The sequence below is a fragment of the Pseudophryne corroboree genome, chromosome 3, assembly GCF_028390025.1.
Source record: "Pseudophryne corroboree isolate aPseCor3 chromosome 3, aPseCor3.hap2, whole genome shotgun sequence".
Lineage (NCBI taxonomy): Eukaryota > Metazoa > Chordata > Amphibia > Anura > Myobatrachidae > Pseudophryne > Pseudophryne corroboree.
Genome location: NC_086446.1, coordinates 694,904,496 through 694,928,049, shown reverse-complemented (window position 1 = coordinate 694,928,049; position 23,554 = coordinate 694,904,496). Strand labels below are relative to the sequence as shown.

Genomic DNA, 23,554 nt, shown 5'->3' with positions numbered 1-23,554 from the left:
TCCGTTTTTATTCATTGTAGATGCAAATATTTGTGCTTGCTTTGTATTATTAATATAGGATGAGTACAGTGCAGAGTTTTGCTGATCAGTGACCACCAGTTTTATCCGTTCTCTGCCTGAAAAAAACGCTCCTTATCCGTTATCTGTGCTCAGTGTGCTGCATATATCTGTGCTCACACTGCTTAATTGTGGGGACTGGGGAGCAGCAGTATTATATAGGAGGAGTACAGTGCAGAGTTTTGCTGACAGTGACCACCAGTATACGTTGTCTGCCTGAAAAACACTCCATATCTGTGCTCAGTGTGCTGCATATATCTGTGCTCACACTGCTTAATTGTGGGGACTGGGGAGCAGCAGTATTATATAGGAGGAGTATAGTGCAGAGTTTTGCTGACAGTGACCACCAGTATACGTTGTCTGCCTGAAAAACACTCCATATCTGTGCTGCATTGTAGTATATATAGTAGGAGTACAGTGCATAATTTTGCTGACCACCAGTATATAATATATAGGAGTACGGTACAGAAGGCCACTGCTGTACCTATCTCTGTGTCGTCAAGTATACTATCCATCCATACCTGTGGTGCATTTCAGTTTTACACAGTTTGCTGACCACCAGTATATAATATATAGCATTACGGTACAGTAGGCCACTGCTGTACCTACCTCTGTGTCGTCAAGTATACTATCCATCCATACCTGTGGTGCATTTCAGTTTTGCACAGTTTGCTGACCACCAGTATATAATATATAGCATTACGGTACAGTAGGCCACTGCTGTACCTACCTCTGTGTTGTCAAGTATACTATCCATCCATACCTGTGGTGCATTTCAGTTATGCACAGTTTGCTGACCACCAGTATATAATATATAGCATTACGGTACAGTAGGCCACTGCTGTACCTACCTCTGTGTCGTCAAGTATACTATCCATCCATACCTGTGGTGCATTTCAGTTTTGCACAGTTTGCTGACCACCAGTATATAATATATAGCATTACGGTACAGTAGGCCACTGCTGTACCTACCTCTGTGTCGTCAAGTATACTATCCATCCATACTTGTGGTGCATTTCAGTTTTGCACAGTTTGCTGACCACCAGTATATAATATATAGCATTACGGTACAGTAGGCCACTGCTGTACTATCTACCTCTGTGTCGTCAAGTATACTATCCATCCATACCTGTGGTGCATTTCAGTTTTGCACAGTTTGCTGACCACCAGTATATAATATATAGCATTACGGTACAGTAGGCCACTGCTGTACCTACCTCTGTGTCGTCAAGTATACTATCCATCCATACCTGTGGTGCATTTCAGTTTTGCACAGTTTGCTGACCACCAGTATATAATATATAGCATTACGGTACAGTAGGCCACTGCTGTACCTACCTCTGTGTTGTCAAGTATACTATCCACCCATACCTGTGGTGCATTTCAGTTTTGCACAGTTTGCTGACCACCAGTATATAATATATAGCATTACGGTACAGTAGGCCACAGCTGTACCTACCTCTGTGTCGTCAAGTATACTATCCATCCATACCTGTGGTGCATTTCAGTTTTGCACAGTTTGCTGACCACCAGTATATAATATATAGCATTACGGTACAGTAGGCCACTGCTGTACCTACCTCTGTGTCGTCAAGTATACTATCCATCCATACCTGTGGTGCATTTCAGTTTTGCACAGTTTGCTGACCACCAGTATATAATATATAGCATTACGGTACAGTAGGCCACTGCTGTACCTACCTCTATGTCGTCAAGTATACTATCCATCCATACCTGTGGTGCATTTCAGTTTTGCACAGTTTGCTGACCACGAGTATATAATATATAGCATTACGGTACAGTAGGCCACTGCTGTACCTACCTCTGTGTCGTCAAGTATACTATCCATCCAAACCTGTGGTGCATTTCAGTTTTGCACAGTTTGCTGACCACCAGTATATAATATATAGCATTACGGTACAGTAGGCCACTGCTGTACCTACCTCTGTGTTGTCAAGTATACTATCCATCCATACCTGTGGTGCTTTTCAGTTTTGCACAGTTTGCTGACCACCAGTATATAATATATAGCATTACGGTACAGTAGGCCACTGCTGTACCTACCTCTGTGTCGTCAAGTATACTATCCATCCATACCTGTGGTGCATTTCAGTTTTGCACAGTTTGCTGACCACCAGTATATAATATATAGCATTACGGTACAGTAGGCCACTGCTGTACCTACCTCTGTGTCGTCAAGTATACTATCCATCCAAACCTGTGGTGCATTTAAGTTTTGCACAGTTTGCTGACCACCAGTATATAATATATAGCATTACGGTACAGTAGGCCACTGCTGTACCTACCTCTGTGTTGTCAAGTATACTATCCATCCATACCTGTGGTGCATTTCAGTTTTGCACAGTTTGCTGACCACCAGTATATAATATATAGCATCACGGTACAGTAGGCCACTGCTGTACCTACCTCTGTGTCGTCAAGTAAACTATCCATCCATACCTGTGGTGCATTTCAGTTTTGCGCAGTATATATTAGAGATGAGCGGGTTCGGTTCCTCGGAATCCGAACCCGCCCGAACTTCATGTTTTTTTACACGGGTCCGAGCGACTCGGATCTTCCCGCCTTGCTCGGTTAACCCGAGCGCGCCCGAACGTCATCATCCCGCTGTCGGATTCTCGCGAGGCTCAGATTCTATCGCGAGACTCGGATTCTATATAAGGAGCCGCGCGTCGCCGCCATTTTCACACGTGCATTGAGATTGATAGGGAGAGGACGTGGCTGGCGTCCTCTCCGTTTATAGAGAAGAGAGTGAGACTAGAGTAGAGAGAGACACAGTATTTACTTTAGTAATTTTGGGGAGCATTAGGAGGAGTACTACTACTTGCTGAAGTGATAGTGTGACTGTATATCTGACTTGTGGGGGAGACAGTGGGGAGCAGTTAGAGTCTGAGAGCAGGAGTACATATTTTAACGTACAGTGCACACTTTTGCTGCCAGAGTGCCACACTGCCATTGTGACCACACTGACCACCAGTATATATATTGTGATTGTCTGCTTAGGAGTACTACTTGCAAGTTGCTGATAGTGTGACCAGTGACCTGACCACCAGTTTAATTAATCACCACCAGTTTAATATATATATATATATATATATAATTGTATATAATATATATATAATTGTATACCACCTACCCGTGTTTTTTTTTTTTTCTTTCTTCTTGATACATACTACTATAGTAGCTTACTGTAGCAGTCTGCGGTGCTGCTGAGCTGACAGTGTCCAGCAGGTCCGTCATCAGTCATTACATAATAAATATATATACCTGTCCGGCTGCAGTACTAGTGATTTTATATATATATATATTAATTTCATCTCATTATCATCCAGTCTATATTAGCAGCAGACACAGTACGGTAGTCCACGGCTGTAGCTACCTCTGTGTCGGCAGTCGCTGGTCCATCCATAATTGTATACCACCTACCCATGTTTTTTTTTTTCCTTTCTTCTTGATACATACTACTATAGTAGCTTACTGTAGCAGTATGCGGTGCTGCTGAGCTGACAGTGTCCAGCAGGTCCGTCATCAGTCATTACATAATAAATATATATACCTGTCCGGCTGCAGTACTAGTGATATTATATATATATATATTAATTTCATCTCATTATCATCCAGTCTATATTAGCAGCAGACACAGTACGGTAGTCCACGGCTGTAGCTACCTCTGTGTCGGCAGTCGCTGGTCCATCCATAATTGTATACCACCTACCCGTGGTTTTTTTTTTTTTCTTTCTTCTTGATACATACTACTATAGTAGCTTACTGTAGCAGTCTGCGGTGCTGCTGAGCTGACAGTGTCCAGCAGGTCCGTCATCAGTCATTACATAATAAATATATATACCTGTCCGGCTGCAGTACTAGTGAAATTATATATATATATATTAATTTCATCTCATTATCATCCAGTCTATATTAGCAGCAGACACAGTACGGTAGTCCACGGCTGTAGCTACCTCTGTGTCGGCAGTCGCTGGTCCATCCATAAGTATACTAGTATCCATCCATCTCCATTGTTTACCTGAGGTGCCTTTTAGTTGTGCCTATTAAAATATGGAGAACAAAATTGTTGAGGTTCCAAAATTAGGGAAAGATCAAGATCCACTTCCACCTCGTGCTGAAGCTGCTGCCACTAGTCATTGCCGAGACGATGAAATGCCAGCAACGTCGTCTGCCAAGGCCGATGCCCAATGTCATAGTACAGAGCATGTAAAATCCAAAACACCAAATATCAGTAAAAAAAGGACTCCAAAATCTAAAATAAAATTGTCGGAGGAGAAGCGTAAACTTGCCAATATGCCATTTACCACACTGAGTGGCAAGGAACGGCTGAGGCCCTGGCCTATGTTCATGGCTAGTGGTTCAGCTTCACATGAGGATGGAAGCACTAAGCCTCTCGCTAAAAAAATTAAAAGACTCAAGCTGGCAAAAGCACCGCAAAGAACTGTGCGTTCTTCGAAATCCCAAATCCACAAGGAGAGTCCAATTGTGTCGGTTGCGATGCCTGACCTTCCCAACACTGGACGTGAAGAGCATGCGCCTTCCACCATTTGCACGCCCCCTGCAAGTGCTGGAAGGAGCACCCACAGTCCAGTTCCTGATAGTCAGATTGAAGATGTCAGTGTTGAAGTACACCAGGATGAGGAGGATATGGGTGTTGCTGGCGCTGGGGAGGAAATTGACAAGGAGGATTCTGATGGTGAGGTGGTTTGTTTAAGTCAGGCACCCGGGTAGACACCTGTTGTCCGTGGGAGGAATAGGGCCGTTGACATGCCTGGTGAAAATACCAAAAAAATCAGCTCTTCGGTGTGGAAGTATTTCACCAGAAATGCGGACAACATTTGTCAAGCCGTGTGTTGCCTTTGTCAAGCTGTAATAAGTAGGGGTAAGGATGTTAACCACCTCGGAACATCCTCCCTTATACGTCACCTGCAGCGCATTCATAATAAGTCAGTGACAAGTTCAAAAACTTTGGGCGACAGCGGAAGCAGTCCACTGACCAGTAAATCCCTTCCTCTTGTAACCAAGCTCACGCAAACCACCCCACCAACTCCCTCAGTGTCAATTTCCTCCTTCCCCAGGAATGCCAATAGTCCTGCAGGCCATGTCACTGGCAATTCTGACGAGTCCTCTCCTGCCTGGGATTCCTCCGATGCATCCTTGCGTGTAACGCCTACTGCTGCTGGCGCTGCTGTTGTTGCTGCTGGGAGTCGATGGTCATCCCAGAGGGGAAGTCGTAAGCCCACTTTTACTACTTCCACCAAGCAATTGACTGTCCAACAGTCCTTTGCGAGGAAGATGAAATATCACAGCAGTCATCCTGTTGCAAAGCGGATAACTGAGGCCTTGACAACTATGTTGGTGTTAGACGTGCGTCCGGTATCCGCCGTTAGTTCACAGGGAACTAGACAATTTCTTGAGGTAGTGTGCCCCCTTTACCAAATACCATCTAGGTTCCACTTCTCTAGGCAGGCGATACCGAGAATGTACACGGACGTCAGAAAAAGACTCACCAGTGTCCTAAAAAATGCAGTTGTACCCAATGTCCACCTAACCACGGACATATGGACAAGTGGAGCAGGGCAGGGTCAGGACTATATGACTGTGACAGCCCACTGGGTAGATGTATGGACTCCCACCGCAAGAACAGCAGCGGCTGCACCAGTAGCAGCATCTCGCAAACGCCAACTCTTTCCTAGGCAGGCTACGCTTTGTATCACCGGTTTCCAGAATACGCACACAGCTGAAAACCTCTTACGGCAACTGAGGAAGATCATCGCGGAATGGCTTACCCCAATTGGACTCTCCTGTGGATTTGTGGCATCGGACAACGCCAGCAATATTGTGTGTGCATTAAATATGGGCAAATTCCAGCACGTCCCATGTTTTGCACATACCTTGAATTTGGTGGTGCAGAATTTTTTAAAAAACGACAGGGGCGTGCAAGACATGCTGTCGGTGGCCAGAAGAATTGCGGGACACTTTCGGCTTACAGGCACCACGTACAGAAGACTGGAGCACCACCAAAAACGCCTGAACCTGCCCTGCCATCATCTGAAGCAAGAAGTGGTAACGAGGTGGAATTCAACCCTATATATGCTTCAGAGGTTGGAGGAGCAGCAAAAGGCCATTCAAGCCTATACAATTGAGCACGATATAGGAGGTGGAATGTACCTGTCTCAAGCGCAGTGGAGAATGATTTCAACGTTGTGCAAGGTTCTGCAACCTTTTGAACTTGCCACACGTGAAGTCAGTTCAGACACTGCCAGCCTGAGTCAGGTCATTCCCCTCATCAGGCTTTTGCAGAAGAAGCTGGAGGCATTGAAGGAGGAGCTAAAAGGGAGCGATTCCGCTAGGCATGTGGGACTTGTGGATGGAGCCCTTAATTCGCTTAACAAGGATTCACGGGTGGTCAATCTGTTGAAATCAGAGAACTACATTTTGGCCACCGTGCTCGATCCTAGATTTAAAACCTACCTTGGATCTCTCTTTCCGGAAGACACAAGTCTGCTGGGGTTCAAAGACCTGCTGGTGACAAAATTGTCAAGTCAAGCGGAACGCGACCTGTCAACATCTCCTCCTTCACATTCTCCCGCAACTGGGGGTGCGAGGAAAAGGCTCAGAATTCCGAGCCCACCCGCTGGCGGTGATGCAGGGCAGTCTGGAGCGACTGCTGATGCTGACATCTGGTCCGGACTGAAGGACCTGACAACGATTACGGACATGTCGTCTACTGTCACTGCATATGATTCTCTCCCCATTGAAAGAATGGTGGAGGATTATATGAGTGACCGCATCCAAGTAGGCACGTCAGACAGTCCGTACTTATACTGGCAGGAAAAAGAGGCAATTTGGAGGCCCTTGCACAAACTGGCTTTATTCTACCTAAGTTGCCCTCCCACAAGTGTGTACTCCGAAAGAGTGTTTAGTGCCGCCGCTCACCTTGTCAGCAATCGGCGTACGAGGTTACTTCCAGAAAATGTGGAGAAGATGATGTTCATTAAAATGAATTATAATCAATACCTCCGTGGAGACATTGACCAGCAGCAATTGCCTCCACAAAGTACACAGGGAGCTGAGATGGTGGATTCCAGTGGGGACGAATTGATAATCTGTGAGGAGCGGGATGTACACGGTGATATATCGGAGGATGATGATGAGGTGGACATCTTGCCTCTGTAGAGCCAGTTTGTGCAAGGAGAGATTAATTGCTTCTTTTTCGGTGGGGGTCCAAACCAACCCGTCATTTCAGTCACAGTCGTGTGGCAGACCCTGTCACTGAAATGATGGGTTGGTTAAAGTGTGCATGTCCTGTTTATACAACATAAGGGTGGGTGGGAGGGCCCAAGGACAATTCCATCTTGCACCTCTTTTTTCTTTCATTTTTATTTGCGTCATGTGCTGTTTGGGGAGTGTTTTTTGGAAGGGCCATCCTGCGTGACACTGCAGTGCCACTCCTAGATGGGCCAGGTGTTTGTGTCGGCCACTAGGGTCGCTTATCTTACTCACACAGCTACCTCATTGCGCCTCTTTTTTTCTTTTGCGTCATGTGCTGTTTGGGGAGTGTTTTTTGGAAGGGCCATCCTGCGTGACACTGCAGTGCCACTCCTAGATGGGCCAGGTGTTTGTGTCGGCCACTAGGGTCGCTTAGCTTACTCACACAGCTACCTCATTGCGCCTCTTTTTTTCTTCTTTGCGTCATGTGCTGTTTGGGGAGTGTTTTTTGGAAGGGCCATCCTGCGTGACACTGCAGTGCCACTCCTAGATGGGCCAGGTGTTTGTGTCGGCCACTAGGGTCGCTTATCTTACTCACACAGCTACCTCATTGCGCCTCTTTTTTTCTTTGCGTCATGTGCTGTTTGGGGAGTGTTTTTTGGAAGGGCCATCCTGCGTGACACTGCAGTGCCACTCCTAGATGGGCCAGGTGTTTGTGTCGGCCACTAGGGTCGCTTAGCTTACTCACACAGCTACCTCATTGCGCCTCTTTTTTCTTCTTTGCGTCATGTGCTGTTTGGGGAGTGTTTTTTGGAAGGGCCATCCTGCGTGACACTGCAGTGCCACTCCTAGATGGGCCAGGTGTTTGTGTCGGCCACTAGGGTCGCTTATCTTACTCACACAGCTACCTCATTGCGCCTCTTTTTTTCTTTGCGTCATGTGCTGTTTGGGGAGTGTTTTTTGGAAGGGCCATCCTGCGTGACACTGCAGTGCCACTCCTAGATGGGCCAGGTGTTTGTGTCGGCCACTAGGGTCGCTTAGCTTACTCACACAGCTACCTCATTGCGCCTCTTTTTTTCTTCTTTGCGTCATGTGCTGTTTGGGGAGTGTTTTTTGGAAGGGCCATCCTGCGTGACACTGCAGTGCCACTCCTAGATGGGCCAGGTGTTTGTGTCGGCCACTAGGGTCGCTTATCTTACTCACACAGCTACCTCATTGCGCCTCTTTTTTTCTTTGCGTCATGTGCTGTTTGGGGAGTGTTTTTTGGAAGGGCCATCCTGCGTGACACTGCAGTGCCACTCCTAGATGGGCCAGGTGTTTGTGTCGGCCACTAGGGTCGCTTATCTTACTCACACAGCTACCTCATTGCGCCTCTTTTTTTCTTTGCGTCATGTGCTGTTTGGGGAGTGTTTTTTGGAAGGGCCATCCTGCGTGACACTGCAGTGACACTCCTAGATGGGCCAGGTGTTTGTGTCGGCCACTAGGGTCGCTTAGCTTACTCACACAGCTACCTCATTGCGCCTCTTTTTTTCTTTGCGTCATGTGCTGTTTGGGGAGTGTTTTTTGGAAGGGCCATCCTGCGTGACACTGCAGTGCCACTCCTAGATGGGCCAGGTGTTTGTGTCGGCCACTAGGGTCGCTTAGCTTACTCACACAGCTACCTCATTGCGCCTCTTTTTTTCTTCTTTGCGTCATGTGCTGTTTGGGGAGTGTTTTTTGGAAGGGCCATCCTGCGTGACACTGCAGTGCCACTCCTAGATGGGCCAGGTGTTTGTGTCGGCCACTAGGGTCGCTTATCTTACTCACACAGCTACCTCTTTGCGCCTCTTTTTTTCTTTGCGTCATGTGCTGTTTGGGGAGTGTTTTTTGGAAGGGCCATCCTGCGTGACACTGCAGTGCCACTCCTAGATGGGCCAGGTGTTTGTGTCGGCCACTAGGGTCGCTTATCTTACTCACACAGCTACCTCATTGCGCCTCTTTTTTTCTTTGCGTCATGTGCTGTTTGGGGAGTGTTTTTTGGAAGGGCCATCCTGCGTGACACTGCAGTGACACTCCTAGATGGGCCAGGTGTTTGTGTCGGCCACTAGGGTCGCTTAGCTTACTCACACAGCTACCTCATTGCGCCTCTTTTTTTCTTTGCGTCATGTGCTGTTTGGGGAGTGTTTTTTGGAAGGGCCATCCTGCGTGACACTGCAGTGCCACTCCTAGATGGGCCAGGTGTTTGTGTCGGCCACTAGGGTCGCTTATCTTACTCACACAGCTACCTCATTGCGCCTCTTTTTTTCTTTGCGTCATGTGCTGTTTGGGGAGTGATTTTTGGAAGGGCCATCCTGCGTGACACTGCAGTGCCACTCCTAGATGGGCCAGGTGTTTGTGTCGGCCACTAGGGTCGCTTATCTTACTCACACAGCTACCTCATTGCGCCTCTTTTTTTCTTTGCGTCATGTGCTGTTTGGGGAGTGTTTTTTGGAAGGGCCATCCTGCGTGACACTGCAGTGCCACTCCTAGATGGGCCAGGTGTTTGTGTCGGCCACTAGGGTCGCTTATCTTACTCACACAGCTACCTCATTGCGCCTCTTTTTTTCTTTGCGTCATGTGCTGTTTGGGGAGTGTTTTTTGGAAGGGCCATCCTGCGTGACACTGCAGTGCCACTCCTAGATGGGCCAGGTGTTTGTGTCGGCCACTAGGGTCGCTTAGCTTAGTCATCCAGCGACCTCGGTGCAAATTTTAGGACTAAAAATAATATTGTGAGGTGTGAGGTATTCAGAATAGACTGAAAATGAGTGAAAATTATGGTTTTTGAGGTTAATAATACTTTGGGATCAAAATGACCCCCAAATTCTATGATTTAAGCTGTTTTTTAGTGTTTTTTGAAAAAAACACCCGAATCCAAAACACACCCGAATCCGACAAAAAAAATTCGGTGAGGTTTTGCCAAAACGCGGTCCAACCCAAAACACGGCCGCGGAACCGAACCCAAAACCAAAACACAAAACCCGAAAAATTTCAAGTGCACATCTCTAGTATATATAGTAGTAGGCCATTGCTATTGATACTGGCATATAATTCCACACATTAAAAAATGGAGAACAAAAATTTGGAGGTTAAAATAGGGAAAGATCAAGATCCACTTCCACCTCGTGCTGAAGCTGCTGCCACTAGTCATGGCCGAGACGATGAAATGCCATCAACGTCGTCTGCCAAGGCCGATGCCCAATGTCATAGTAGAGAGCATGTAAAATCCAAAAAACAAAAGCTCAGTAAAATGACCCAAAAATCTAAATTGAAAGCGTCTGAGGAGAAGCGTAAACTTGCCAATATGCCATTTACGACACAGAGTGGCAAGGAACGGCCGAGGCCCTGGCCTATGTTCATGGCTAGTGGTTCAGCTTCACATGAGGATGGAAGCACTCATCCTCTCGCTAGAAAAATGAAAAGACTTAAGCTGGCAAAAGCACAGCAAAGAACTGTGTGTTCTTCTAAATCACAAATCCCCAAGGAGAGTCCAATTGTGTCGGTTGCGATGCCTGACCTTCCCAACACTGGACGGGAAGAGCTTGCGCCTTCCACCATTTGCACGCCCCCTGCAAGTGCTGGAAGGAGTACCCGCAGTCCAGTTCCTGATAGTCAAATTGAAGATGTCACTGTTGAAGTACACCAGGATGAGGATATGGGTGTTGCTGGTGCTGGGGAGGAAATTGACAAGGAGGATTCTGATGGTGAGGTGGTTTGTTTAAGTCAGGCACCCGGCGAGACACCTGTTGTCCGTGGGACGAATATGGCCATTGACATGCCTGGTCAAAATGCAAAAAAAATCAGCTCTTCGGTGTGGAATTATTTCAACACAAATGCGGACAACAGGTGTCAAGCCGTGTGTTGCCTTTGTCAAGCTGTAATAAGTAGGGGTGAGACGTTAACCACCTAGGAACATCCTCCCTTATACGTCACCTGGACCGCATTCATCAGAAGTCAGTGACAAGTTCAAAAACTTTGGGTGACAGCGGAAGCAGTCCACTGACAACTAAATCCCTTCCTCTTGTAACCAAGCTCCTGCAAACCACACCACCAACTCCCTCAGTGTCAATTTCCTCCTTACACAGGAAATCCAATAGTCCTGCAGGCCATGTCACTGGCAAGTATGACGAGTCCTCTCCTGCCTGGGATTCCTCCGATGCATTCTTGAGTGTAACGCCTACTGCTGCTGGCGCTGCTGTTGTTGCTGCTGGGAGTCGATCGTCATCCCAGAGGGGAAGTTGGAAGACCACTTGTACTACTTCCAGTAAGCAATTGACTGTCCAACAGTCCTTTGCGAGGAAGATGAAATATCACAGCAGTCATCCTGCTGCAAAGCGGATAACTGAGGCCTTGGCAGCCTGGGCGGTGAGAAACGTGGTTCCGGTATCCACCGTTAATTCAGAGTCAACTAGAGACTTGATTGAGGTACTGTGTCCCCGGTACCAAATACCTTCTAGGTTCCATTTCTCTAGGCAGGTGTAAAGATATAGGCCGCGGCTAATACTGTATTTGTGGTGTTTCAATCTTTATAGCGTTTAATGTACTTTTTATTCCTTCTGTTCCCATGTCTCTCTGGCTTGTGTCACTATTACCCCATGTGTGAGTTCATCCATTAGCCTATATATTCTGTACTATAATCTTACCCAGGTAAATACAGGTGTGCTGTGACCTGGCACCTAGTGCTGCCATGTTATGTTATTGTAGGAGGATGCCAGTCTGGTAGGAGGTTATTACAGGTTATCATTGCTATGCCTATTGAGTCCATCCTGTGATCCTTATATGGTCACACAGGAAATACATTTGAGGACCAGGTAATGTCTCTTTGAAGCTTATCCTCCACAGGGGACAATCAGGACTTAATCCAATTTCCCTGTCATTGTCCCTTCTGTTTACTGTCCTCTGTTCCATCCTGGTCTCTGACAGACATCACGGAGCCTGACCCAGCATGTGGTCAGCAGGAGAAGGCCAGCTGTGGGAGGGAGTAGGGAAATACCTGAGGTGGGATACCACCATTCAGGAACCTGCGTCTCCTCCCCAGGTGAGCGCTGCATGATGGGCATTTGGAAGGTTTTAAAAGAGGTTGCGAAGGTCAGCACCGGATGTTAGTCGCAGGACTCTGGCTAAGGGGTGATTCTCTGCCAGGGAACCTTGTGGAACGCATCAACAGTGCTGTGTGGACTTATATGTACTTACTACTGCATGGACTAATCTGCTATCACTGCTGTGTGGACTCAGTGATAGTTCTGCTGTGTGGACCTGTTTATCTGGAACTTCTGTGTGGAATTGCTTTGGACCTAAATCCTCTACTGGGACTTACGATCTGGACTGCTACCTGTATACTGTTTTGGGCTATATTTACGTCTGTTTCCTGTGAATTATCTATTCCTGTGTGCAGTGAGAAATAAACCATCACTTTGGTTTCATCGGCTCTGTGTCTGAGTGATTAGAAGAACCCCGTATCTTCACATTTGGCGGCAGCGGTGGGATCATTCAGACACCAACCAATGAGCCCAGAAAGCAGCATTGGAGTGAAAATTAACTATCCGCTAAGAAGGCAAGTCTTGCAAGGAGTATGGAAGTTGCCCAAGTCGGGACATATGTAGCAGAGATCCAGGAAGCAAGGAAGTTGGGTGTGGACCAGGAGCAACCCCGTATATTGGTGCTGAGTGATGGGGGCATGCTATTTGCAAAACCATCTGAGGTGGACTTTATTAAGGAAAGTCAGGAGAACTTCCCAGATGTGGTAGGAGAATGGTCCAAGGAAACTGGGGTGAGTTACTATACCACTTCACTGCCTGAGCAGCAGACATTACAGGAACCCTCAGACCTTGCTATACTGTTCCAGGAGCAGCCAATAGGGCTTCCTGAGATTGCAATGACTGTACGGAACACCCACACCGCAGGCCAGTCAGCAGGGCACAGTGTAAGCTATGACTCTGACCCGCTTTGTCAAGAACTGCAGGAAGTCCTTGGTCGGTGGATCCAAAAGAAAGGGCTAGAGCCAGTAAAAGCAAGGATGCTTGAGATTTTACCCAGCCTTCAAGATTGGGTGTCCAAGTGGAAGCCACCACCGCAGAGAAAGCCAGAAAGTGTGCTGAATCAGGGGCCAAGGAGACCCAGCCATCGAGGATCAGATATACCACACTTCAGACAAATCTGGAAGCGGTGCCACCGATGTGGACAAGGGGGGCATCTCCGTCGGGAGTGTCCCAGAAAGAAAGGTCAATCCGACCATTCATCACCCATGGGGGTTGTTGGCAGGAGCCACCCCCGGGAAAACAAACACTACCAACCTAATGTGCCAGAGGCGAGGAGGGTATGTGCCACTTGCAATGTTGTAGCCAGTGGAAGGGAGAGCAACAGGCAGAGGAAGGACTTCCACCCCTGCACACCAGCGACAACCAGGTACCAGCAGCCTATTTTATCTATCTAAGGGCCTCTGAGGGTGAGTAGCCAAAACCATCCTGAGGGTGGGTTAGTCCTGGTCGGGGAAGAAAAGTTTAGACTTCAGGAAGCTCAGTTGCTAGATCCAGAACTAGAAGGTATGCAGCGTTTAGCAGATATGTCAGTTGAGAGAGGAGTGGTAGAGGATTGTGCGTGGGTGGATGGATTACTGTATACAGTGTCCAGCACAAATAGGTACAGGCTGGTAGTCCCACCTGAATATCGGGGTCGGTTCCTAGCTCAAGCCCATGGGTCAGGTGGTACCGATCACCGGGGAAAAGGGAGAACACTAGCCCTGCTCAGGCAGCATTTCATGTGGTTAGGATTAGCAAGGGATGTAGACCGCTACATAGCCAACTGTGCAGACTGCCAGAATAAGTTAGGACAGGGATACATCAGCAACAGTCAGACACAAGAAGAAGGTAGGCAGCATAGACAGCAGGACTGGGAGGACTGCGCACTGGTACTGTCTGTAGCCCCGGTAGGGGATAGGGAGCTGCAGGATTCCCGCAAGAAGCCGATACATAAGTGGATGCAGACCAGGAAAATGGTTAACTCCAGAGCAGAAGGGAACTGGGGGAGATGGAGGCAGAGGCAGGTAGGACCCCAGGTAACCATGGAAAAGCAGTGGGGAGGTCACTCAGGCAGTAGGGCTCAGAGTAGCTGCTGGAGAAAGAGACCAGGACTTCCCACAGAGGTTCGGGGAATTGACCGGTGCTGGAGGCTGCGAGAATATAACACAGTGCAACAAGTGAATGCTGGAGGCTGCACACAGCCCAGCAGGAAATCGGTTCAACTTGCGGGGGACTACATAATACCTACCACAGTGTCTGCAGAAAGAACTGGGGCTCAGGTTTTAAAAGGTGGTCGACAGGCAGCCTTGTACACAGGTGTTCTGGGCCCAAAGACAATTGCTACCAGGAACCCCTAACTGGGAATCTGGTGGAGTACTCAAAAACTGTGAACTGCTACTCATAATTCCACTAGATCCAAATGGCTGCACTAAACTCTTCCGGTAGCATGGCCCTCAGCACTTGTGATCCAGGTGAGATACTGGCTTTTGAGGGGGGAGCAGTGGCACAGGACCAGCCTGTGCTGTTGACTCCCCTGCAGCCACCAGCTGAATTGTTTCTGATGAAGGGTCCATCCTCAGCACTGGGTATTGAGACCACGTGCTGTACGGAAATTTGCCAGCCCCCTAGTTGGGGTTTGAGGAAGGAATGACTGGACAGAGTTGCGGAAGTGCTGGGGGCAGAACCCCAACATTGGCCTGCCTTTAGGCAGCTGTTCCTTGTGCAAGGGGGGGAGGTGGAAGGTATTCCCTGCCCCGTTGTGCCAGAGGCACAGGTACTAGTACACCCAATAGGTGGGCCGGGTGTAAAAGTTTGCAATGTTGCGGAGTGGGGATACCCAACATCTGAATTGCTAAATCCCCTGCTGGTGAAAATGAATGTGTCATATTGTAATATTGTCCTTGCTGGTTGTCTAACACTACTGCCTCTTACCACATGGGTCTGGTGTGACATCACCCTGTGGGACTCAGGTGGTACAGACATGCATGATGTTCTCTCCCCTGCACTCACTGCTCCTGGGTGGTAATGTTTCCTCAACACTTCGGAACGAGGAACAAAAAGTAGAGGAAGGAAATGTAAAGATATAGGCAGGGGCTAATACTGTATTTGTGGTGTTTCAATCTTTATAGCGTTTAATGTACTTTTTATTCCTTCTGTTCCCATGTCTCTCTGGCTTGTGTCACTATTACCCCATGTGTGTGTTCATCCATTAGCCTATATATTCTGTACTATAATCTTACCCAGGTAAATACAGGTGTGCTGTGACCTGGCACCTAGTGCTGCCATGTTATGTTATTGTAGGAGGATGCCAGTCTGGTAGGAGGTTATTACAGGTTATCATTGCTATGCCTATTGAGTCCATCCTGGGATCCTTATATGGTCACACAGGAAATACATTTGAGGACCAGGTAATGTCTCTTTGAAGCTTATCCTCCACAGGGGACAATCAGGACTTAATCCAATTTCCCTGTCATTGTCCCTTCTGTTTACTGTCCTCTGTTCCATCCTGGTCTCTGACAGACATCACGGAGCCTGACCCAGCATGTGGTCAGCAGGAGAAGGCCAGCTGTGGGAGGGAGTAGGGAAATACCTGAGGTGGGATACCACCAATCAGGAACCTGCGTCTCCTCCCCAGGTGAGCGCTGCATGATGGGCATTTGGAAGGTTTTAAAAGAGGTTGCGCAGGTCAGCTCCGGATGTTAGTCGCAGGACTCTGGCTAAGGGGTGATTCTCTGCCAGGGAACCTTGTGGAACGCATCAACAGTGCTGTGTGGACTTATATGTACTTACTACTGCATGGACTAATCTGCTATTACTGCTGTGTGGACTCAGTGATAGTTCTGCTGTGTGGACCTGTTTATCTGGAACTTCTGTGTGGAATTGCTGTGGACCTAAATCCTCTACTGGGACTTACGATCTGGACTGCTACCTGTATACTGTTTTGGGCTATATTTACGTCTGTTTCCTGTGAATTATCTATTCCTGTGTGCAGTGAGAAATAAACCATCACTTTGGTTTCATCGGCTCTGTGTCTGAGTGATTAGAAGAACCCCGTATCTTCACAGCAGGCGATACCGAAAATGTACACAGACCTCAGAAAAAGAGTCACCAGTGTCCTATAAAATGCAGTTGTACCCAATGTCCACTTAACCACGGACATGTGGACAAGTGGAGCAGGGCAGACTCAGGACTATATGACTGTGACAGCCCACTGGGTAGATGTATTGCCTCCCGCAGCAAGAACAGCAGCGGCGGCACCAGTAGCAGCATCTCGCAAACGCCAACTCGTTCCTAGGCAGGCTACGCTTTGTATCACCGCTTTCCAGAAGAGTCACACAGCTGACAACCTCTTACGGAAACTGAGGAACGTCATCACAGAATGGCTTACCCCAATTGGACTCTCCTGGGGATTTGTGACATCGGACAACGCCACCAATATTGTGCGTGCATTACATCTGGGCAAATTCCAGCACGTCCCATGTTTTGCACATACATTGAATTTGGTGGTGCAGAATTATTTAAAAAACAACAGAAGAATTGCGGGCCACTTTCGGCATTCAGCCACCGCGTGCCGAAGACTGGAGCACCACCAAACATTCCTGAACCTGCCCTGCCATCATCTGAAGCAAGAGGTGGTAACGAGGTGGAATTCAACCCTCTATATGCTTCAGAGGATGGAGAAGCAGCAAAAGACCATTCAAGCCTATACATCTGCCCACGATATAGGCAAAGGAGGGGGAATGCACCTGAATCAAGCGCAGTGGAGAATGATTTCAACGTTGTGCAAGGTTCTGCAACCCTTTGAACTTGCCACACGTGAAGTCAGTTCAGACACTGCCAGCCTGAGTCAGGTCATTCCCCTTATCAGGCTTTTGCAGAAGAAGCTGGAGACATTGAAGGAGGAGCTAAAACAGAGCGATTCCGCTAGGCATGTGGGACTTGTGGATGGAGCCCTTAATTTGCTTAACCAGGATTCATGGGTGGTCAATCTGTTGAAATCAAAGCACTACATTTTGGCCACCGTGCTCGATCCTAGATTTAAAACCTACGTTGTATCTCTCTTTCCGGCAGACACAAGTCTGCAGAGGTTCAAAGACCTGCTGGTGAGAAAATTGTCAAGTCAAGCGGAACGTGACCCGTCAACATCTCCTCCTTCACATTCTCCCACAACTGGGGGTGCGAGGAAAACGCTAAGAATTCCGAGCCCACCCGCTGGCGGTGATGCAGGGCAGTCTGGAGCGAGTGCTGACATCTGGTCCGGACTGAAGGACCTGCCAATGATTACTGACGTGTCGTCTACTGTCACTGCATATGATTCTCTCACCATTGAAAGAATGGTGGAGGATTATATGAGTGACCGCATCCAAGTAGGCACGTCAGACAGTCCGTACGTATACTGGCAGGAAAAAGAGGCAATTTGGAGGCCCTTGCACAAACTGGCTTTATTCTACCTAAGTTGCCCTCCCTCCAGTGTGTACTCCGAAAGAGTGTTTAGTGCAGCCGCTCACCTTGTCAGCAATCGGCGTACGAGGTTACTTCCAGAAAATGTGGAGAAGATGATGTTCATCAAAATGAATTATAATCAATTCATCCATGGACACATTCACCAGCAGCAATTGCCTCCAGAAAGTACACAGGGACCTGAGATGGTGGATTCCAGTGGGGACGAATTAATAATCTGTGAGGAGGGGGATGTACACAGTGAAAGGGGTGAGGAATCGGAGGATGATGATGAGGTGGACATCTTGCCTCTGTAGAGCCAGTTTGTGCAAGGAGAGATTGATTGCTTCTTTTTTTGGTGGGGGCCCAAACCAACCAGTCATTTCAGTCACAGTCGTGTGGCAGACCCTGTCGCTGAAATGATGGGTTCGTTAAAGTGTGCATGTCCTGTTTATACAACATAAGTGTGGGTGGGAGGGCCCAAGGACAATTCCATCTTGCACCTCTTTTTTCTTTCAGTTTTCTTTGCATCATGTGCTGTTTGGGGACAATTTTTTTGGAATGACATCCTGCCTGACACTGCAGTGCCACTCCTAGATGGGCCAGGTGTTTGTGTCGGCCACTTGTGTCGCTTAGCTTAGTCACACAGCGACCTTGGTGCGCCTCTTTTTTTCTTTGCATCATGTGCTGTTTGGGGACAATTTTTTTGAAGTGCCATCCTGCCTGACACTGCAGTGCCACTCCTAGATGGGCCAGGTGTTTGTGTCGGCCACTTGGGTCATTTAGCTTAGTCACACAGCGACCTTGGTGCGCCTCTTTTTTTCTTTGCATCATGTGCTGTTTGGGGACAATCTTTTTGAAGTGCCATCCTGCCTGACACTGCAGTGCCACTCCTAGATGGGCCAGGTGTTTGTGTCGGCCACTTGTGTCGCTTAGCTTAGTCACACAGCGACCTTGGTGCGCCTCTTTTTTTCTTTGCATCATGTGCGGTTTGGGGACAATTTTTTTGAAGTGCCATCCTGCCTGACACTGCAGTGCCACTCCTAGATGGGCTAGGTGTTTGTGTCGGCCACTTGGGTCGCTTAGCTTAGCCATCCAGCGACCTCGGTGCAAATTTTAAGACTAAAAATAATATTGTGAGGTGTTCAGAATAGACTGAAAATGAGTGTAAATTATGGTTATTAAGGTTAATAATACTATGGGATCAAAATGACCCCTAAATTCTAAATCCAAAACACACCCGAATCCGACAAAAAAATTTCAGGGAGGTTTTGCCAAAACGCGTCTGAATCCAAAACACGGCCGCGGAACCGAATCCAAAACCAAAACACAAAACCCGAAAAATGTCCGGTGCACATAACTAGTTATTACCTGCTATAAAGCTGTTCCAGCATCCATGCACCACTAACCGTTTGCAAATTACACTCACTGGCTTGTGAGCTGTATAAAATCCCACTCCGCTCAACACTGCTCTATCACTATGTACATGTAACAGTGAGTACGGCTGTTCCTGCTATCTACCAATAAACTAGCACCACTGGTTAAGTTCTAGTTTGTTCACAGTTTGAGTTATCCGCTGGTGTGTGTCTATATAACTCTGCAATATCAGCATCTGCACACACATAATTTCTAACAAGAGGAGGATTACAGCGTTGGCAAAGCAATAGAGTAGCCCTACCGCCAGCTGAAACACATACTTTATTTGATTTGGAAATAAGTATTTTCTCTATGTAATAAATAGAGCCCACAAGAAAAGCTAAGGATACAATTTGCATCTACTGTATACAATGTTGTGAAACATTGCCCCAGTGATGGTATATGTATTAGTATATAGTTATTATGACTGTAAGTGAATTTGGATTTACTTTACAAGATTGAGGAAGACTCACGGAGCAATGTGTGCTTAAATTCTAACCAATCTGACCAGATTGCTTAGAAATGAAGCACACATCTCTCCGTGTGTATGCCCCATAGTGATAGTGATGCTCGGCCCTGCGCGTCTCTATCACCAGTTCTAGATTGGCCTGCATGAAGGCACAATCTATATTAGTTTGCTCACATCAGCACTGGGTGAAGTGAGCGTCCCTCCCCGTACCCTTGCTCAGCACACATTGCGCTGAGTGCTGAGCGGGGGCAGAGATGTGTGCTGAGTGTTCTGTGCTAGATCGCTCAGCACACATCGGTACGTGTGTACCCCCCATTAATAAACTCTGATGAATGGAGAAACTAGCTGAAATGGAGATGTGGATAGGCATTTAGGATCAGTGGGTTAATGTACATTTGCTCAACCAATTCATTGTGGTCAGATTTTTCATATTATCATTTATCTTGTTCCTTTTATTTCTTCAATATAAAAAAAATTCAATTTATAAAGATTTCAATGTAACACAGTTGTGGAAACTACTATATGTAATGGATGTGACTCATGGTTTTTTGGTTCATGTTTTTTTTCTCCATAACTTGAAGCACTTTGCCTAAATTTACTAAAAAAAAAATATACATTTTAAAATGCTCATTATCTTTCAGTGCACTACCCTGTTGGGATGCCATTTGGAATAGGGTAAAGGTGCATACACACTCTGCATTTTTGCCCAGCGTGTATGCACAGTGATGATCGTGAACATCGCTGGCAGGAAAATAGCTCAGTGCATACACCCTGAGCTATTTTCCCTGTGCCCAGCGATATTCACAGGGGTGAAGCACTTTCCACAGTAGGAGACTGTTCAAACAGCCCGACCAGGGCCGTCTTTTCATATGGGCTCAATGGGAACTTGCCCAAGGGTCCCAGGAGTATAAGGGCTGATAGCTGAGGGTCTCCTCTTTCCAGTGGTACCATATTTTTGAAAATCGGCTCTGGGGAACTGGAGATATTCAATGTCAAAGCAGTGGTCCCCATCCAAGCCTGTTAATTGCTCTTTCCAGCCAGATATCTCGGGTTCTGTCTGATTTAGAGTTTTTCTGAGGGTAGATTCCAAAAGCTGGGACTCTCCCCTTTCAGTGGCCACTGGCAGCTTGTCTCTATTTTGTCCAGAACTGGAGATATCAGCCTTCAAGCAGCTTGTCCCTGCTCCAGCTCCACACGCCTGGTATGCAGTTTTATATTTTCGTCTGTGGATTGCTCTGGCTCCTAAACTCTGATCCCCAAGTCCCCAGTTTCCTCTGAGAGATGGGAGTCTCTAGTTTTTTTTTTTATTTCTTTCAAGGCTGAGAAATCTATTTCCAGGAACCTGAGATATCTGCAGTCAAGCAAGCTGCTCTCCCACCAAAAAATGATGAATATTAAGCCCACTCTACTATCCACCCCACTCTACGTATTAAACATCCCCTACCACCCTGGAAGTAATGTACTAGGGACCCTTCATTCAGTAAAATGCCCACTTCTACCGTTTAGTGTTCTCCCTCCCGCCCCATCTCCCACCACCTGTGCAGTAAAGGAGTAATTAGCAGAAATGACAAGCTGGGCAGAAGATAGAACACCTCTTACCGCCAGCAAGAAATCAAAGTTGCCGCTGAGAGCACCCCCCACCCCTACCGCTGGAGGATGGGTAGGGGCCCCAGTGCATTGCTGTGCCCAGGGGCCTTCGCTGCTGTTAAGACGGCACTGAGCCCGACGGATGGCGGTGGCTTGCGATGATGCGGGAGCGTGCATCAGCGCTCATCGCCCGGCCATACACACTGCCCGAGTCTGAGCTCAAAGTAGCTCAAAATGAGAATTGAGCTACTTTGAGCTTAAAATTGCCCAGTGTGTATGGGCCTTTAGGGCCACCTCTACTAAGCAGCTATTCCGTATGCATTTGCAAACTGCTACACATTGCATTCAGTTTCCAGAACCAAAATGCCACATTTCATATGTTGTGTGTTATTTATAATTCCCCATCCTGAAGTAATACATGTTGCCCTAGTCATAAAAAAAAATATTATTTCCCCTGTTATAAATCAAATAGATTTGTTCCTCTCTAATAAGTTCATATAGACTGCTTAAGTAAAAATGAAAAATGAATAAATTATTATTGTATTTGTAAACAGAAAAATAATAATATTGCTTCCTTAATAAATACATACTGTACATTATTACTGCCCCCACAATTAATGAATGTTGTCTGTCTAATAAATATGTGCCTTATGTTTATCTGTTCTGTCAGGCTAGCTAGGAAAGTACACGCAGTTTGAGCTGTCACGTCTGTGAGAACCACGTCTAACGTCCTATCTCTGGCAAAATGAAGTGCGCTTTTGATACGCAATTTGTTCTTTTTCCATTTATTAAAGTCAGGATGGCGTCTTCAGAGCTGGCACTTTGTAATAAGCAGCATCTCTACTCCTCATTATAGTGAATGGTTTGAATGAATGGAACTGAATTATTAACTGCATTTGACTTGTGTTTATGTTCTTGTTATTGTTCAAGCTTCAATAAAATCTTACAAATAGCTTAGCAGTGCTCATCACAGTGACACCAGCATAGTAATTGCAATTATCAATAGACAAGTGATTAGTAACGTTTTTCTGATATTTGGAACGTTATAGCTACTGTGTTTCTGTATGAAAGTTCCTCCACTTTAATAACTCTTAATTTCATTTTTGAAGTGTGCATAAATAATACATTGCAATCTGCAATGCAATGAAATTAGATGTTAAGGGTAAGCTGATATTTTATCTTGTGATTTACAGAACATTTTTCTTGAAGCCAAAACTGAAGAAGACATCTTTACTCACCTTGGCCTGAATTATCTGGAACCATGGGAAAGGAATGCATAAATACAAGATTGCATTATTGGAACTGTCCATGTTTGGTTTCTGACTAAAGATTATTTTATGAATTCTATTACCTCTTATACCAATTTTCATTCATTTCACTTTTGTTGAATGCAGCTAATTGTAGGTTATTGTGGATATTATTAGTGTTGTCCAAATTCAAGTCTGGTAGGATTATCATCTGGCTGCTGGGTTTTGTGATTTCACAAGTAAGCAAATGACAATTTAAACAATTTAAAGGCAGCACAGGTAGCATTTATTGGCTGATTCCAGTAGCGTATCTATAAAGGGTGGAGTATGTGCTGCATACTTACCAACATCTGAAATCTCCTCTCCGGGAGATGCCCGGAGAGGAGAAACAGGTGGGCGGCGACAAGGGCGGGGCTGAGATAATTACATCATTAAGCCCTGCCTACTCGCCAGGAAAAGCCCACAGTAGGTTAATATATGCATAGGGGGCAGAGCTAAATTATGCGATTAGCATATAATTGCGTCATTAGGCTCCGCCCCCTCCACCAGTCCGCGATTTTGCTCTGTCTTTCTCCACATTCTGCCCACTTCACTAGGAAGTGGGCACAATGCGGGAGGTGTGCCCACTCTTCCGGGGCTGCGGGGGACTACTCGAAAAACCGGGTGTCTCCCGCAGAATCCGGGAGAGTAGGTAAGTATGATGTGCTGTGCACACGGGCCCCTGGGTCTAGGGGGGCCATACCGCACACTCTGCACCCATTTTTTAATACTTACCTCTCTGGTGTCCCACTATGACTGCAGCAGCTCTGTATAAATCAGCGGGGAAAATGGCGCAGCAGCCATTTTCTCAGCAGTTTGTGCATGCACAGTAGGAAAACCGCCAGAATAATGGCCTTCATGCCATTTTCCTGGAGACCTGCATATGCACAATAGACTCTTTGCTCCTAGTGCTCAGAGTCAGTCTACTGCCTGCCGCTGTCTGCTACAGAGGAGGGGGCCCTGACAGAGACTGCACACGGGCCCCCCTCCTAACACGTCCCTAGCTGATACAACATTCATGACAGTACAAT

General features: G+C 46.8%; 1 protein-coding gene across 1 annotated transcript in view; it reads left to right on the top strand.

The window, feature by feature from the left end:
* Positions 1-22,584, top strand: part of DNTT (DNA nucleotidylexotransferase) — a 1,050,501-nt gene extending 1,027,917 nt beyond the window's left edge. The window contains exon 11 of the mRNA XM_063962018.1: positions 22,431-22,584. Within this exon, the coding sequence (XP_063818088.1) occupies positions 22,431-22,517 (87 nt within the window). The 3' untranslated portion in view covers positions 22,518-22,584. The remainder of the gene's footprint in view (positions 1-22,430) is intronic.
* Positions 22,585-23,554: the final 970 nt, after the last annotated feature.